Source organism: Vidua chalybeata, chromosome 28, assembly GCF_026979565.1.
Source record: "Vidua chalybeata isolate OUT-0048 chromosome 28, bVidCha1 merged haplotype, whole genome shotgun sequence".
In the NCBI taxonomy this organism is placed as follows: Eukaryota; Metazoa; Chordata; class Aves; order Passeriformes; family Viduidae; genus Vidua; species Vidua chalybeata.
This window is the reverse complement of record NC_071557.1, coordinates 4,066,220-4,082,688: the sequence shown is the minus strand read 5'-3', so window position 1 is coordinate 4,082,688 and position 16,469 is coordinate 4,066,220. Positions and strand designations below refer to the sequence as shown.

The 16,469-nt window shown below is 55.8% G+C and overlaps 2 protein-coding genes across 5 annotated transcripts in view; one reads left to right on the top strand and one right to left on the bottom strand.

Moving 5' to 3' along the window:
- Positions 1-19: 19 nt before the first annotated feature.
- Positions 20-16,469, top strand: part of SLC4A5 (solute carrier family 4 member 5) — a 69,081-nt gene continuing 52,631 nt past the window's right edge. For all 4 annotated transcript variants that reach the window (XM_053966338.1, XM_053966335.1, XM_053966336.1 and 1 more), the window contains exon 1: positions 20-282. The gene's annotated coding sequence lies outside the window, so the exon portion shown is untranslated. The remainder of the gene's footprint in view (positions 283-16,469) is intronic.
- On the bottom strand, positions 5,071-14,921 carry TACR1 (tachykinin receptor 1). Its single transcript, XM_053966340.1, has 5 exons — positions 14,509-14,921; positions 10,707-10,901; positions 7,907-8,057; positions 7,144-7,340; positions 5,071-6,618 (listed from the first exon to the last, which is right to left on the bottom strand). The coding sequence occupies exons 1-5, from the start codon at positions 14,904-14,906 to the stop codon at positions 6,324-6,326; spliced, it is 1,236 nt and encodes a 411-aa protein (XP_053822315.1). The 5' UTR covers positions 14,907-14,921; the 3' UTR covers positions 5,071-6,323.

Here is a 16,469-nt window from a genome sequence, read left to right as displayed (position 1 = left end):
GAGGGTGAGAGGGCGGGGCCGCGCTCTGAGGGAGCCCGGGGGGGGCCCGGGAAGGGAAGGGGCGGCCTTCCCATTTTCCTTTTTTTCCCCCTAATTCCGGGGCTGGAGCGCCGTCAGCAGCCTCCAGTGCTGTCCCGGCACACTCCGGAAGGAGGAGGAGCCGCCAGAGCAGCGCCGCTTGCCCCGGAATCCCGGAGGTTGGAATCTTTGGGATCACCGAGTCCAAGCTGGGCCCGATCCCCGCCTTGTCACTGAGTGCAACGTCCAGGCCTTCCCCTCCAGGTGGGTCCCGATATTCCCTTTGCCCTTCCAGGTGTGTTCCCACATTCCCTGTCACTCTCCAGGTGTGTTCCCACATTCCCTGTCACTCCAGGTGTGTTCCCACATTCCCTGTCACTCTCCAGGTGTAATTCCCACATTCCCTTTGCCCTTCCAGGTGTGTTCCCACATTCACTGTGATGCTCCAGGTGTAATTCCCACATTCCTTGTCACTCTCCAGGTGTAATTCCCACATTCCCTGTCACTCTCCAGGTGTAATTCCCACATTCCCTTTGCCCTTCCAGGTGTAATTCCCACATTCCTTGTCACTCTCCAGGTGTAATTCCCACATTCTCTGTCACTCTAGGTGTGTTCCCACATTCCCTGTCACTCTCCAGGTGTATTCCCACATTCCCAGTGACTGCAGGTGTGTTCCCCCATTCCCTGTGACCCTCACCTGGCTCCAGGTCCCTCATCCCGGGCTTAGGGGACACTCCTGGGAGAGCCCCGAGCTCTGTGCCTAAGGCAAAACTCTGCCAGGAGGGAAGGAAATCCATGGCTTTTCCTTCTGGAGCATCCCTCGTGCTCTGGGAGCTTTAGGAAAAATTTGGGATGGCCTGGATGTGGCTGATCCGTCCCCAAAGCTTGGGAATCCCGTTGCGTTCCAAAGTTTGGGAAGAGGGATTTGAATCCACCGGGAGCAGGAGCTTTTCCGGCATTCTCAGCCGGAATTTAGGATTTAGGGACGCTGCCGCTGGGTGCCGCCGTTTTTCCCGGCGGTTTTTCCCGGCCAAGCCGCTGGATGGAGCAGGGGGAAAAGCCGTGGATTGATCTCCACAGAAATGATTCCCAGGATTTCCCCTCCCCGCACGGAGCAGCCAAGGGGTCACAGAACCATGGAATTGTTGAGGCTGGAAAACACCTTTGGGATCATCAAATAGGAGCTCCAGAGCGGGATGGAGCCGCAGGATCTCCCTGCGGGGGTGATAATCCGGATTTAGGGAATGGTGTCCCTATCCAGGATATTCCAGGCTCTCGGGAAGGGCTGATCCAAGGAAACGCCGCCCAGCCCTGTCCCCAGGACGGGAGTGACAGCTGGGTTTTCATAGAACCCCTTCCAAACACGGCCATCCATCAGCCAAGCAAGGACAATCCCATTTTTTCCTAAGGAATATGTGGGTTTAGGGTGATCCTTAACCGCCAAATCCCATTTTTATTTTGGCTCCATCTGTCCTTCTGGAGCTGAGCTTGATCCACACTTGGATTTTTATAGAACCCATTCCACACACAGCTGTCCATCAGCCAAACAAGGACAGTCCCATTTTTCCTAAGGAATGTGTGGATTTAGGGTGATCCTTAACCTCCAAATCCCACTTTTATTTTGTCTCCGTCTGTCCCTCTGGAGCTGGGCTCCATTCCCGCCAGGATGGAGCCAGAGGGATCTCAGCTCTGCCTTCATCCAACCCCAAAAATGGCAAAGGAATCAACGCTTGGAGCCCGGAATCTCCTTGGAAGAGCAGCCCAGAATCTCCTTGGAAGATTCCAAGCACCCGGGAGGCCCCAGCCAGTTCCCAAACCTGGAAGATCTGAACCACTTTAGGGTTTTTTTTGTCTCCCCGATAATTTGGGGGCTGAGCAATGGGCTCAGTTCCTTCCCTCCTTCCCTCAGCTGCTCCAGGATAAACGGGAGAGGCTGGAAAATCCCTGGCTGAGTCTGGGATGTGTTTTCCTGGGAGCAGCCCCCGCTTTCCATGGCTGCAGTAAACAAATCAATCTCTGCAGCTGAGCCCGTCCCGGAGAAGACTCCAAGGAATTCTGATGGGTTTTATGCCCAAATAAATCACTCCTGCCCTGGCAACGGTGTTGGATTTTCCCCCGGCATCAACAGGAACATTCCCGAATGGAAGTGGAAATTGAGGGAATGGATCACTGTGACAGCAGTGGTGTAAACGGCTATGATCCCTTCCTGGCTCCAGAAATCCCTGCCAGGACTCCATTCCCAGCTCCCCACATTCCAGAGGGGTTTGCATTCCCAAAGTGCCTGGGAGGATGTGGGGATGCTCCTGGGTGCAGGGTGAGCTTTCCTTCGGGAGCTGCCGGGGCTTTTCCAGCTGGGCTCCTGTAGGATTTGGGAGGATTTGGGACACTGGGATGTCCCCGAGCTGTGGGGTGGGAAACTTGGGAAAAGGGGAGGAAATGGGGATTGGAGGAGAGCTTGCCTGGAACAGGCAGGGAATGGGCAGGGAATGACCTCAGAATGAGCAGGGAATGGGCAGGGAATCCCACCCCAGGACCAACTGCCCATTCCCTGAATGGAAGCCTGGAAAAGGCCTCGGATTTGGGATTTCAGGGCATTCTCCCCCTGCTTTCTCCTTTCAGGGCCGTGTCCATCCCCTCTACCACAGCTCCAATGCTCGGGAGAGGGAAAGGGGTTGGATCTTTCCAAGATTTCATTGGGAAGCTCTGTTCTGCCTGGTGGCCGCTCGCCTCGCTCGCATCCAGCTGGGATGGATTCTTTTCCCTTTAGTGGGAATGCTCTGGAAGAGGCTGGAGTGTCACAGACCTCGGGATGGCCCCAGTGCCTTTTCCCTGCTCCTGAGAATGGCCCCAATCCCTTTTCCCTGCACCTCATTCCCTGGGAATGGTCCTAATCCCTTCTCCTGCTCCTCATTCCCAAAAAGCAGTGAGGATCTGACCTTTGGTGCTCCCATTCCCTGTGTTTTATCCATACTTCTTGTGCCACAAATCCCAGGATTTCACAGGTTTTTGGTGCTCTCATTCCCTGTTTTTTATCCATACTTCTTGTGCCACAAATCCCAGGATTTCACAGGTTTTTGGTGCTCTCATTCCCTGTGTTTTATCCCCACTTCTTGTGCCACAAATCCCAGGATTTATCAGATTTTTGGTGTTCCCATTCCCTGTGTTTTATCCCCATTTCTTGTGCCACAAATCCCAGGATTTCCCAGATTTTTGGTGCCCTGTCCAGCCTGGCCTTGGAAACTCCCAGGGCTCCAGGGGCAGCCACAGCTCCTCTGGGAATTCCATCCCAGCCCCTCAGGGAGGAATTTCATCCTAAAAATCCTGGCTGGAATCCCCCCAGGATTCCTTAAATCCTCCTACAACTCCTTGGTTGCTACAATGAATAATTAATTTCTAATTAAGCCCATCAGAGCATCCTTGTGGAAGTGATTCCCTCTTTCCCCTTGTCCCTTTCTTCCCTCTGGAATTCCTGATGCCCAGGAGGTTCCTCGGCCCTGGAAACACCAAATCTGATTGAATTCCTCATTTCCCACCCCAAAATTCCCACCCAGCCCGGCTTGGTTTCCAATCGCCAGCAGCTCCTGCTCAGGGCTCAGTAATTACCAGGGTAATTAACGCTAATTACTGCTGGGAACAAGCTGGAATTCTCCACCCTCCAGGAACCCCAAATCTGCCGGAATCTGCCCCAAAAATGAAACTGGGCATTCCTGAAAAACATGAATTCACTTCCATCCGGATGTCCTGAACACAAATCGTTCCTCCCTGAGCTCTGATTTTTTGGGAAGCATCCCAGAGCGCCCCGGGTGCCATGGAAACTGCGGGATCCGCCCCGGGAGCCGCCTTGAATTCCCGTTTTTTTTTTTTTTTTTTTATTATTTTCTGGGATATTTTGGACTCTGCATTAAGCAAACATTTATGCAAAATGCTGGAGTGCATCCATGGAAATGAGGCTGAACAACCAGGGGGGGAATTCAGCGGGATGGGCTCGCTCAGAGCTGCAGATCCTGCTCAGGAAGCACCAAAATCGACAAAATTTGGGGTGTTTTGGGGGATTTCCCATGGAATTGGAGATGGAGGGACAACCCAAAGCCCTGGGAATGTGGAATTCCCTTTTTCTTGTTTGGCTGAGGGGGATTTTTATACCTCATTTTATAGGGTGGGGGTGAAATTCCCCATTAGGGACAGCCCTGTAAAAGGGGATGGGATGATCCCAATGGATCCTTTGGGATCTGAATCCTGCTGGGAAGGGATGATCCCAAACAGTTCTGTGGGGATCTGAATCTGTATGGGATGGGACGATCCCGATGGATCCACTGGGATCTGAATCCTGCTGGGAAGGGATGATCCCAAACAGCTCTGTGGGGATCTGAATCCGTATGGGATGGGATGATCCCGATGGATTCATCGGGATCTGAATCCTGCTGGGAAGGGATGATCCCAATGGATCCATTGGGATCTGAATCCCACTGGAATGGGATGGGATGGGATGATCCCAAAAGAGAAAACAGCTCCATGGGGATCTGAATCCCGCCGGGATGGGGGATCCAGCCTGGTGTTCACAGGAAGCTCGGCCAGGAACATGTGGATGTTCATCCCTTCCCTCCTTTTTCTCGGATAAAATCACCAATGGAAAACCAACAGCCGGAGCTTACTGGGCCCGTGGGATTGAGCTGAGCCCGGGAACGCTGCTTTAATTAAAATCCAGAATTCCAGCCAGCTGGAACCACCAGCAGGGGCGGGATGCTTCTGCAATTCCCACCTGGAATGTCCCGCTTGGAAAAGCATGGATTGTGCGTTCCCAGCGGAGCAGCGGGATTTGGGAATCCCAGCCCTGGAAGGGGAGCCGGACTCCATCAGGGATACATCCCAGCCCTGAGTTTGAGGAGGAATTTTGGGAATTGTCCCTTTTCCTGTTTCGGTGACATTTCAGGGCAAACCCCTCCCACAGAGGGTGCCCCAAACCCATCATCCATCTTTTTTATGGAATTTTAGCTTTTCCACCTCTTCCCGCTCCCACCCCTCCTCCCCTTGTTAAAGGATAACAAACCATTCTCCACATCGAAGGAATATTTATCCATGAAAATCCACGCTGGGACAATCCCGAGACACTTTGGGAAGGATGGTTGCGTTCTCTCTTGGGATGTTCCCATGGGAAGAACTTCCCAGAAAGCTCCCTCCAGCTGCCGACATCCTGAATTCTCCAGGGATGTCACAGTCACAGAGATGGGATTTGGGGATGGATATTCCAGTGGGAATGGGATTTGGGGTGGATATTCCACAGGAATGGAATTTGGGGGATATTCCATGGAAAAGGAAGATTCCCATGCTAAACTTTGCATTATAATGATTATGTCCATTTTTCAGCTGGACACGGGATTTTGGGGCAGGGTTTGGGAGAGGAATAAATCCTAAAATCCCAGAATCCCGGATTGGGGAAGACTGGAAGGGTCCATGGTGGGTCCTGAAGGCTGAAAATTTGATTTTTTTTGGATTAGGGTGATTTTAATGGGAAATAAACCCCAGGAGCTCCTGGGCTGGGCTCTGTGACCTCACACCAAGGCTCCAGCAAGGACACGGAAATCCCAAAAAACCCAAATCCTGTCATTCCCTGTGGGAATGCCCTGTAAACAGCAGATCCTGCACTTCCATCTTGGAACGCTCTGCTGTGAGGAGCCCTCGAGGGACAGAAAACAAAAACAACAGTAAAGACAAGGATGGGCGGGGCAGGCCTTGTATCCACGGCAATCCCAGAAAAACGCTCCGAACAATGGGAATGGCTCCCGGATGGATCCTTGGCTGCAGCTTCCAAAGGCGCCGCTGGATCCTTGGCTGCGGCTTCCAAAGGTGCCGCGGTTCTTCTGCCAAACAGACCCAAACCAGGGCCAGGCCTGTTTGAATCCCAAAATCTACGCTGTGGCCAATGACTCCCTGTGGAGCTGGAAAAAGCCTTTTTGGGATTTTGGGATTCAAGATCCCCGTGGATATCCAGCAGGGAGAATGAAATTAAGGATGGGAGGAGGGAGGTGCAGGATGGGGTCGTTTTCCGTGGGGTGGGATGCACCGAGAGGTCCCTCCTGCCTTGCAGAGAGCACGGAAGTGCCGGCCAGCGTTGGAATTCTGGAGGAAAACCCGGCTCTGTCCCGTTCCTGCATCCCCTTCATCTCCAGCCAGGCAGTGAATACATTCCTGGTGTCCAGCCCCACAGCGGAACTCATCCCAAGGAAAAGAGATGGGAAAACAGCGCGGGAAACGCCAGCACGGCACAAACAGGGCGGTGACACCAAGGTGGCACTGAGGGGACATTCCTAGGTGAGGGTGTTGGAGTAGAAGCTGAAGCTCTCGGAGACCGTCTTGGAGTCGCTGCGGGAGGAGCCGTTGGAGGTCATGTCCAGGGAGAGCCGGTCGGCCCGGCCGGGCTCGTCCGGCTCCTCGTCGGCCGCGCCGAGTGCCGAGGCCACAGTGGTGGTGTCCATGCGGCTGAGCTTGGACACGGAACTGTGCATGTGCAGGAAGCGCGCCGAGCGCAGCTCCAGCCCCTCGTACTCGCCGGCGCTGACCCACGGGCACCACCGGAATGCGTGCTTGAATCCCACCCGGAACCTGGCCACAGGGGTGGGATGGACACGGGCATGGACGGGGAAAGATGTGGGCATGGCCGAAGGAGTTGGGATGGATGTGGCCAAAGCAATGGGATGGAGATGGCCAAAGGAATTGGGATGGACATGGCCAATGGAACGGGATGGACATGGACATGGCCAAAGGAATGGGATGGACATGGCCAAAGGAAGGGGATGGACATAGAGATGGCCAAAGGAAGGGAGAAATAAAGCTGAGCTTTTCTAAACATGACAGAATTGTGATCTTTCACTGAGGGGAGGAAAAACCCACCAAGAAATGGAAAACCCACTGAGAAATGGAAAATCCCCCTCTAAACCCCAGTTAGGAGATGGGGTTGTTTCAGTTGATGTTTGCCCTCAAAATCTACAGGGATTAGGAAAGACTCCAGGTGAGAATTGTGCCACCCCCACCTCTGCTGGAAGTGGCAGAGGGCGGGACAGAACCATCCCAAAAAATCCCCATCCATGCTCTCCTCCGGGGCCCCGCGCCGCGTTGCCGAGCTCCCACCTGTCGTTGAGGCAGCAGTAGATGATGGGGTTGTACATGGTGGAGCTCATGGCCAGCCACATGACGGCCAGGTAGACCTGCTGGATGAAGCTCTGCAGGTACCACTGGGGCTGCAGGTACTGCAGCGTGAAGTAGACGTGGTAGGGCAGCCAGCAGAGCGCGAAGGTGCACACCACCATGATCATCATCTTCACCACCTGCCACGGGAGAGGGCGATCCTGCAGCCATTCCACTCGGGAATGGCCTTTCCAACCGGGAATGTGCGGGCAGCATCTTGGTTGCATCACGTTTGTGGAGATGGTGTCCTAAACCCATCCATCAGTCATTCCACCCTCTGGAATGATGTTTCCAACCGGGAACACATGGTCAACATCTTGGTTGAACCACACCTGTGGAGGAGGTGTCCAGAGGACTCTGCTCCATCCTCAACCACCAAGTCCTCACCTGCTCCCTAATGAAGGGTTTGGGGCTGGGACTGGCTGGGATTGGCCAGGAATTCTGGATCCAGCCTCTCCCAGAATTCCTCACCTTGTGGAGATTGGCCAGGAATTCTGGATCCATCCCCTCCTGGAATTCCTCACCTTGTGGAGATTGGCCAGGAATTCAGGATCCAGCCCCTCCCGGAATTCCTCACCTTCCTTTTGTCCAAGACTGCTCATGGTTGGGATTGGCCAGGAATTCTGGATCCAGAACTTCCCAGAATTCCTCTCCTTGTGGAGATTGGCCAGGAATTCTGCATCCATCCCCTCCTGGAATTCCTCACCTTCCTCTTGGCTGACACCTGCTCGTGGTAGCGGTCAGAGGAGTCTCCGGGGATGGCGCTGGCCCAGAGCGTGCGGCCGACGGCAGCGTAGGCACAGCCGATCACCAGCAGCGGCAGCAGGTACAGCAGCACGGTCATGGAAAAGTGGTACCTGGAAAAAAATGGGATAGTCCCTGAGGATCCAGCAGCATGGACATGGAGAAATGGTGGGACAGGGAAAAAATGGGATAATCCTTAAGGATCGAGCAGGACAGTCAGGGAAAAGTGGTTGGGACCTGGAAAAAAACAGGATAATCCCTGAGGATCCAGCAGGAAGGACATGGAAAAATGGTGGGATCTGGAAAAAATGGGATAATTCCTGAGCACTGGAAATGCTGTGGAAGCACTGGGAATACTGTGGGAATGCCATGGGAAATCTGGGAATGCCGTGGATCAGTGAGAACTTCTGTTGGAGAGGAGTTGGTTTAAAAGGAAATCAAATAATTCCAGGTTTAAGCACAGCGGGGGATGGAGGCTTTAACCTTGCGGAAAATCCTGGAAAATCCTCTCTTCCCTAAGAACTGAGTCCACAAATATGGCTGGAAAACTTCCCAAATCCTGCCTGGTTAGCGGGAATCTTATTCCCAAGGTTTTGGGGCCTCTGGGTGGATTTTTGAGCTCCAAAAGATTTTTGGGCTCCCAGCTCCTTTAACTTTCCAAGGATTTGGACTCTAGTCCAGGCCCTGTTCCCGCTCCTCTTCCCGGGAGGTTGGATTGAATCCTGGCTCCAGAGGGTGAGGAGTGGCTCTGGGAATTCTCCCGCAGGGATCGGGGCTGGCCCTGGCCCTGCTGCTGCTCGGTACCGGAATCTGATTTTCCCGGCCCTAATTCCATTTGGGATGGGCTCGGCGGGGCTGGATTTCGTTTCACTCATTCCAGAGGCGTCTTGGCGGCTCCGGAGGAGGATTTTGTTGCCGTTCCCATGGAATTCCGGATCCTCCGAGCGCTGCAGGAATGTCTGGAGGAGCTGCGGGATAACGTCAGCAGCGCAGAGCCCCGTTCCCAGAGGGGTCTGGGCTCGAGAGCCCTTCCAGACAGCTCCGGGAATCCTTTTGGGATGCCAGGCATGGAAAAGCAGTGGGAATTGTTCTGCCTGCAGCATTCCCGGGATCGCAGCACTCTGGGAGGTTTGGGGTTTGCAGCTGGGAGGGTTTTAGCATCTGGTGTGGGATGGAGGATCCCATGGGGATCGCAGGATGCTGGAGGATGGAGCTGCCACCTCCTTTTCCCTGGGAATCCCGGGAATGTTGGCATGGAAGGGACATCCCTGAATTCCCAGGGGACCCAGGGGTGGCTTCTCCCTCCCCTCAAAACCCCAAATGGAATTCCTGATCCTTTTGGGAAGCAGGGATCGACAGCTGGATCCAATCCTGCAGAATTCTCAGCTCTGGGATGTTTTCCAGGGAAAAACCCTCTGCACACCAGGCTTGTGCTCCCCAGAGGTTTTTCAAAGGAATTCCCCCACAAAGTGTTGGAATTCTCCTGTTTTCCCTGGTTTTTCCTCCTCTTTTCCCTGGGAACTGGAAAAAGGATGGATTTTTTTTCCTTCTGGCACTGCAAACAGTGCAGCTGCCACTGCAGCGTTCCCAGAATATCCACTCCGAGGGCATGGAGCGGGGAAGGGGCTGGAATGACGCCTCTGGAATGACCCAAACACCTGTCCCGAGTTATTTAGGGCAGGAAAATCCCATCCCGGGATTCCCGAGGACTGGAGACGCCGCCGAGCCGCGAGTTCCTCCCAGTCCCCAAATTCTTTGGGATTTGCCATCCTGAAGCTGCTGAGGACCTCCTTTCCCAGTTTTCCCAGTTTCTCCAGTTTTCCCAGTTTTCCCAGTTTCCTGGAGTGCGGGATGCGGATCCCTTGTGGATTTAAAGGCGCCGTTTTCCTTTGGGATCAGCCTTTGGAAAAGCCCCTTGAATGATCCATCCCAGTCAGCAGCTGCCTCATTCCGGGCTGGGAATCTGGGAATATTCTGGGATGGAAGAACGGTGCCACTCTGGGAATGAGGTGACAAAGGACACGGGGAGGGTTTGGCACTGGCCACTCCTGGATCTGACACCTGCCCTGGCTCCAGTGAAATTCCAGAGCGGAATTCCAGAGCCCCCAATTCCTCCCTCCTCAGGGCTGGAGATCACAAACTCCTTTTTTATTCCCTTCTTTATTCCCTATTTTATCCCCTATTTTATTCCCTTCTTTAGTCCCTATTTTATTCCCTTTTTTGTTCCCTTTTAAAAATCCTTTTTTCATTCCTTTTTTTCCCCCCTATTTTATTCCTCCCCCACCCTTTCTTTCCTCAACACCTGACATTTAACTCCCCTTGGCAAACCATTCCCAGACCCTTTGGAAATTCAGGAGTTCCCTTCCCCTTTCCCCCTTTTTTTCCTCCTCTTTTCCCCCCTTTTTTCCCCTCCCCCCCTTTTCTCCCCCTCTTTTTTCCCCTTTTCCACCCCTTTTTTTCCTCTTCTTTCCCCTTTTATTTCCTGTTTTCTCCTCTTCTTTTCCTCTTTCCCCCTATTTTGGCTCTTTTTTTCCTCCTTTTCCCCCTCTTTTTTTTTACCTGTTCTTTTATTTCCTCTTTTTTCCTCTTCTTTTCCTCTTTTCCCCCTACTTTTTCCTCTTTTTTCCTCCTTTCATTTTACTTTTCCCTTTCTTTCCCTCCTTCCCCTTTCCCTTTCCCCCCCTCCCTTTCCCCTCTCCACTCCCCCTGGATCTGCCCTGTTTTCCCCCTTTTTCACCCCGTTTTTCCCTGTTCCCACTCACGTTTTCCCGGACATGGCTCCTCCGGGCTCCGGCCACTCCACGAGGCAGACGAGGCGTCCCGGGAGCTCAGCGGTGACGGAAAAATATCCCTGGGGAAAGGCCAGCAGCAGCGCCAGCAGCCAGATCAGCCCGATCAGAGCCTTGGTGGCCGCGGCCGAGAGGCGCGGCCGGAGCGGGTGGATGATGGCCATGTACCTGGGCGGGAAAAACGGGAATTGGGAAAAATGGGAAATCCCAGTGTTCCCTTTGGGAAAAACGGGAATCGGGGCCGGGAAATCCCAGTGTTCCCTTTGGGAAAAATGGGAATTGGGGCCAGAAAATCCCAGGGTTCCGCCTCTGGGAACAGTGGGAATATGGCGTGGAAAATCCCAGGGTTCCTTTTGGGAAAAGTGGGAATCAGGGCTGGAAAATCCCAGAGTTCCAGGTCTGGGAACAGCAGGAATATGGACTGGAAAATGCCAGCATTCCCTTTAGGAAAAATGGGAATTGGGGATGGAAGATCCTGGGGTTCTGGCTCTGGGAACAGCAGGAATCAGGGCCGGAAAATTACAGGGTTCCAGCTTTGGGAACAGTGGGAATATGGCCACAAAATCCCAATGTTCCAGCTTTGGGAACAGCAGGAATGGGAGCTGGGAAAATCCTGGGGTTCCCTTTGGGAAAACAAAGGATGGGGCAGGAATTTGGGAGCTGAGGGAGCTGCCGGGCCCTGAATTCTTTGGGATTTTCCTGAGGCTCTTTCCGCAGTGCCAGCCCCGATCCCGAATTTCCTGCCATTGTCCCGAGTGTTCAGAACAACTTCCGGCTGTTTTTCTTTCGTGCCCGGGCCTGGAGCAGCTCCAGGGGAAGGAGGGGATGGAGGAGCTTCCAGCAAAAATCCCGCATGGATCCACGATGGATCCCACAGAAAATCCCACTGGGGATTGCTGGGGGAGCCGTGGGTTCCCCTGGATCCCAGGAAGTGCCCAGGGCTGGGCTGGAGGGGTCTGGGGCAGCCTGGGATAGGGATGGTGGGACTGGGTGGGATATGAGATCCTTCCCAATCCCAGCCAGTCCAGGACTTTGGAAACACAACGCTTGTTCCGTGCTGCCTCCCTGATTTTTTGTGGGATTTGGGAATTCCAGCCCCAATTGAGAATTCTGAAATCTGCCCGTTCCCGATTGTGGCTCTGGCTCTCCCCATTCCCAGTCCCATTCCCAATCCCATTCCCAGCTCTTCCCATTCCCAGCTCTGCCCATTCCCATTTCTAGCTTTCCCCATTCCCAGTCCCATTCCCAGCTCTCCCCATTCCCAATTCCATTCCCAGCTCTGCCCATTCTCATTCCCATTCCCAGCTCTCCCCATTCCCCCAGATCCTCCTGCTCCTGGAGCGATTCCTCCCTCCCAGGCTCCTGGAACTCATTCCAGTTTTTCCTGCCTTTCAGCTCCCAGACAGAGGAAAAAGAGGAATTTTCCCAAGCTTTGGAGGGGCTGAGGATGGGATTTGGAATTTGTTCCCTTCCCCATTCCTGGATGGAATTTGGCATGCAGCACATGGAGGCTGCAGCTTCCAGGTGGGAGCCTGGGTTTTTTTTTGGGAAAACCAAGCCTCTCTTCAGGGTTTGCAGGTGCAGGATGATTTTTTGGGAATGCTAATCCTCAAAAAATTCCAGCCCTGGCCTCCCAGACCTCCCTGTTTTACTGCAGCTTCCCTGGGTTTGCTTTCCTGTTGTGTTTTTTTTTTTTTTTTTTTTTTTTTTTTTTTTTTTTTTTTTTTTTTTTTGTGTGGATCAAAGGCTGTAAATTAAATTATTCACCCCCAAAAATAATCCCTGGAATTCATCCCAGCCCCAAAGGGGCTTTTCCAGCCGATCCCAAGGATCCTCCTGGAACCGCACCATGGGAGAGGAATTGGAAATATCCCGGTTTTTATTGATGATTGCCTCAATTCCTGTGGATTTTAGGGAGAGGATTTGGTGACAAAATCAAACCTGGGGCTGTTTGTAACGACCAGGGAGCCTCATCCACCGCTGGCCCTGCTTCCTGCAGGGAATCCTGGAGCCAGAAAAGGGCAGGAAAAGCGTCCTCCCCCCGGGATCCTGGCCAGAATTCCCTTTATTCCCTGGGAACAGGGAGAGGAGGCAGAGCCTGGGAACGAGAGGGAGCCACGAGGGCGGCTCCGGAGCTGTGATTTGTCCTGGGGCTTCAGGGGGAAATGTCCCCAAATTCCCGGGAAGGGAACGGACTTCCTGGGGGTTCTGGGGATTTGGGGCCCCCCAGTCGCACTGCAGGCTGGCTGAGCTTGGGATCACGGCTCCAGTGGGACCTGGGATCTGGCTGAGCTTGGGATCACGGATCCAGTGGGACCTGGGATGACGGATCTAGTGGGATCTGGAATCACAGCTCCGGTGGGATCTGGGATCATGACTCCAGTGGGATCTGGGATCCAGCTGATCATTTGATAATGGATCCAGTAGGATGTGGGATCACAGCTCCAGTGGGATCTGGGATCCAGAGGAGCTTGGGATCATGATCCAGTGGGATCTGGGATCATGGGCACAGTGGGATCTGGGATCCAGCAGGAAATGGGCAGGGAAAACGCAACCCTGGACTCACCTGTTCCTGTGCTCCAGACAGGGATTGACCCTGTGACCCCATCACTGACCTGTCCCCGTGGTCTGGCCAGGACTGACCCCGTCACTGACCTGTCCCCAGGCTCCGGCCAGGACTGACCCCATCACTGACCTGTCCCCGTGGTCTGGCCAGGACTGACCCCGTCACTGACCTGTCCTTGGGCTCTGGCCAGGACTGACCCCGTCACTGACCTGTCCCCAGGCTCCGGCCAGGACTGACCCCATAACTGACCTGTCCTTGGGCTCTGGCCAGGACTGACCCCGTCACTGACCTGTCCCCAGGCTCCGGCCAGGACTGACCCCATCACTGACCTGTCCCCGTGGTCTGGCCAGGACTGACCCCGTCACTGACCTGTCCTTGGGCTCCAGCCAGGACTGACCCCATCACTGACCTGTCCTTGGGCTCCGGCCAGGACTGACCCCGTCACTGACCTGTCCTTGGGCTCCGGCCAGGACTGACCCCGTCACTGACCTGTCCTTGGGCTCCAGCCAGGACTGACCCCATCACTGACCTGTCCTTGGGCTCTGGCCAGGACTGACCCCATCACTGACCTGTCCTTGGCCTCTGGCCAGGACTGACCCCATCACTGACCTGTCCTTGGCCTCTGGCCAGGACTGACCCCATCACTGACCTGTCCTTGGCCTCTGGCCAGGACTGACCCCATCACTGACCTGTCCCCAGGCTCCGGCCAGGACTGACCCCGTCACTGACCTGTCCCCAGGCTCCGGCCAGGACTGACCCCGTCACTGACCTGTCCTTGGCCTCTGGCCAGGACTGACCCCATCACTGACCTGTCCTTGGCCTCTGGCCAGGACTGACCCCATCACTGACCTGTCCTTGGGCTCCGGCCAGGACTGACCCCGTCACAGACCTGTCCCTCTGCTCCGGCCAGGACTGACCCCGTCACTGACCTGTCCCTCTGCTCCGGCCAGGACTGACCCCGTCACTGACCTGTCCTTGGGCTCTGGCCAAGACTGACCCCGTCACTGACCTGTCCCCAGGCTCCGGCCAGGACTGACCCCGTCACTGACCTGTCCCTCTGCTCCGGCCAGGACTGACCCCATCACTGACCTGTCCCTCTGCTCTGGCCAGGACTGACCCCGTCACTGACCTGTCCCCAGGCTCCGGCCAGGATTGACCCCGTCACTGACCTGTCCTTGGCCTCCAGCCAGGACTGACCCCATCACTGACCTGTCCAGCGCGATGGCCGTCATGGAGTAGATGCTGGCGAAGACGGCGGCGATGGGGAAGAAGTTGTGGAAGCGGCAGTAGGCGGGCCCGAAGTACCACTCGTTGTGCACGGCGTAGCTGAAGTTCACCACGGTGTTGAGCGCGGCCATGGCGGCCTCGGCGAAGGCCAGGTTCACCAGGAAGTAGTTGGTGACCGTGCGCATCCGCTTGTGCGCCAGGATGATCCACATGACCACGGCGTTGCCCACCACGGCCACCACCACAATGAGGGCGTAGGCCACGGCCCACAGGGCCACCTGCCACGGCGGCTGCACGAATGGGTTGGCCCAGGACTCGTTCAGGGAGGCGTTGAGGGGCTCCAGCTCCAGCTCGGCCACCAGCAGCGGGGACTCATCCATGGCCCGGGGAGATTGGGGCGAGGGACCTCCGGAACAGCAAGATTGGGGTGAGGGATCTCTGGATCGGCAAGATTGGGGTGCAGGGACCTCCGGATCAGCCAATTTGGGGTGCAGGAAGTTCCTGGATCAGCAAAATTGGGGTGAGGAATCTCTGGATCACCAAGATTGGGGTGCAGGGACCTCCGGATCAGCAAAACTGGGGTGAGTGATCTCTGGATCAGCAAAACTGGGGTGCAGGGACCACCTGGATCAGCCAATTTGGGGTGCAGGAAGTTCCTGGATCAGCAAAATTGGGGTGCAGGAACCTCCAGATCAGCAAGATTGGGGTGAGGGATCTCTGGATCAGCAAAACTGGGGTAAGGGACCTCCTGGCTCAGCCAGTTTTGCGTGCAGGGCCTTGCTGATTTAGGGTGCAGCAGGATCAGTGCACAGCCAATTTGGGGTGCAGGGACCTCTGGATCAGCAAGACTGGGGTGAGGGACCTCCGGATCAGCGAAATTGGGGTGCAGGGACCACCTGAATCAGCCAATTTGGGGTGCAGGAAGTTCCTGGATCAGCAAGATTGGGGTGCGTGGCTGCTTCAGGGCATTGGCACCTCCCAGTTTGGGGTGCAGAACCTGTCTGGGTCAGGGTGAAGCGGATTTGGGGTGCAGAACCCGGCAGGGTGCTGAGGGTTTGGGGTGCAGAGCCTGTCTGGGTCAGGGTAGAGCAGGTGTGGGGTGCAGAACCCGTCTGGGTCAGGGTGAAGTGGATTTGGGGTTCTGGTCCTTCCAGTGTCTGGGGGCAGCTGGAGCCGCGAGCGCAGCCATGGCACAGCTGGGTCGGGGTGCAGGACCCTCCGGTTCGGGGTGCGGGTCCCTCCCGGTTCGGGGTGCGGGTCCCTCCCGGTTCGGGGTGCGGGTCTCTCCTGATTTGGGGTGCGGGTTCTACCGGTTCGGGGTGCGGGACCCTCCCGGTTCGGGCACGGCTGGCTCAGCGTGCGGGGCTGGTTCAGGGTCCGTGCTCGGCTGCGGCTTCCCCAGGGTTCGGATTCCTACCGGTTCGGGATGCGGCCGGTTCGGGATGTGGGTCCTGCCCGGTTCGGGATGCGGGGCCTGTCCGGTTCGGCACCAGACTGGGCTGCAGGGGCAGCGCAGCAGGTGCGGATGCCTCCCGGTTCGGGACTCGGTCGGTTCGGGAAGCAGCCGGTTCAGGGTGCGGCTCCTCTTGGTACCTGCTGCAGCCGGTTCCGGATGCAGATTCCCCGGTTCGGGATGCGGATTCCCCCCGGTTCGGGATGAAGACGGTTCCGGATGCGGTCGGTTCGGGATTCAGGCGGTTCCGGATGCGGATCCCCGCTCGGTTCGGGATGTGGATCCCCACTCGGTTCGGAATGCGGATTCTCCGGTTTGGGATGCGGATCCCCGCTCGGTCCTGGCCGCCGCCGGTTCCGCCGGTTCCGCCCGGCCCAGCCGCGGGCTCGGGGCGCAGCCGGTGCCGCGGACCCGACTGCGGCGGGCGAGGCACGAGCGGCGCTTTTATGGGCGGCGCGGGCGGTGCCAGAGCGGGGCGGGCAGAGCCGGC

What these genes read in the sequence shown, in the direction of transcription:
- TACR1 (XM_053966340.1), bottom strand. Translation starts at nt 14,906, where the DNA reads ATGGATGAGTCCCCGCTGCTGGTGGCCGAGCTGGAGCTGGAGCCCCTC. An exon ending in ACGGCCATCGCGCTGGACAG is followed by an intron (nt 10,902 to 14,508) that starts GTCAGTGATGGG and finishes TTTCCCGCCCAG; the next exon opens with GTACATGGCCATCATCCACC. An exon ending in AGGTGTCAGCCAAGAGGAAG is followed by an intron (nt 7,341 to 7,906) that starts GTGAGGAATTCC and finishes CTCCCGTGGCAG; the next exon opens with GTGGTGAAGATGATGATCAT.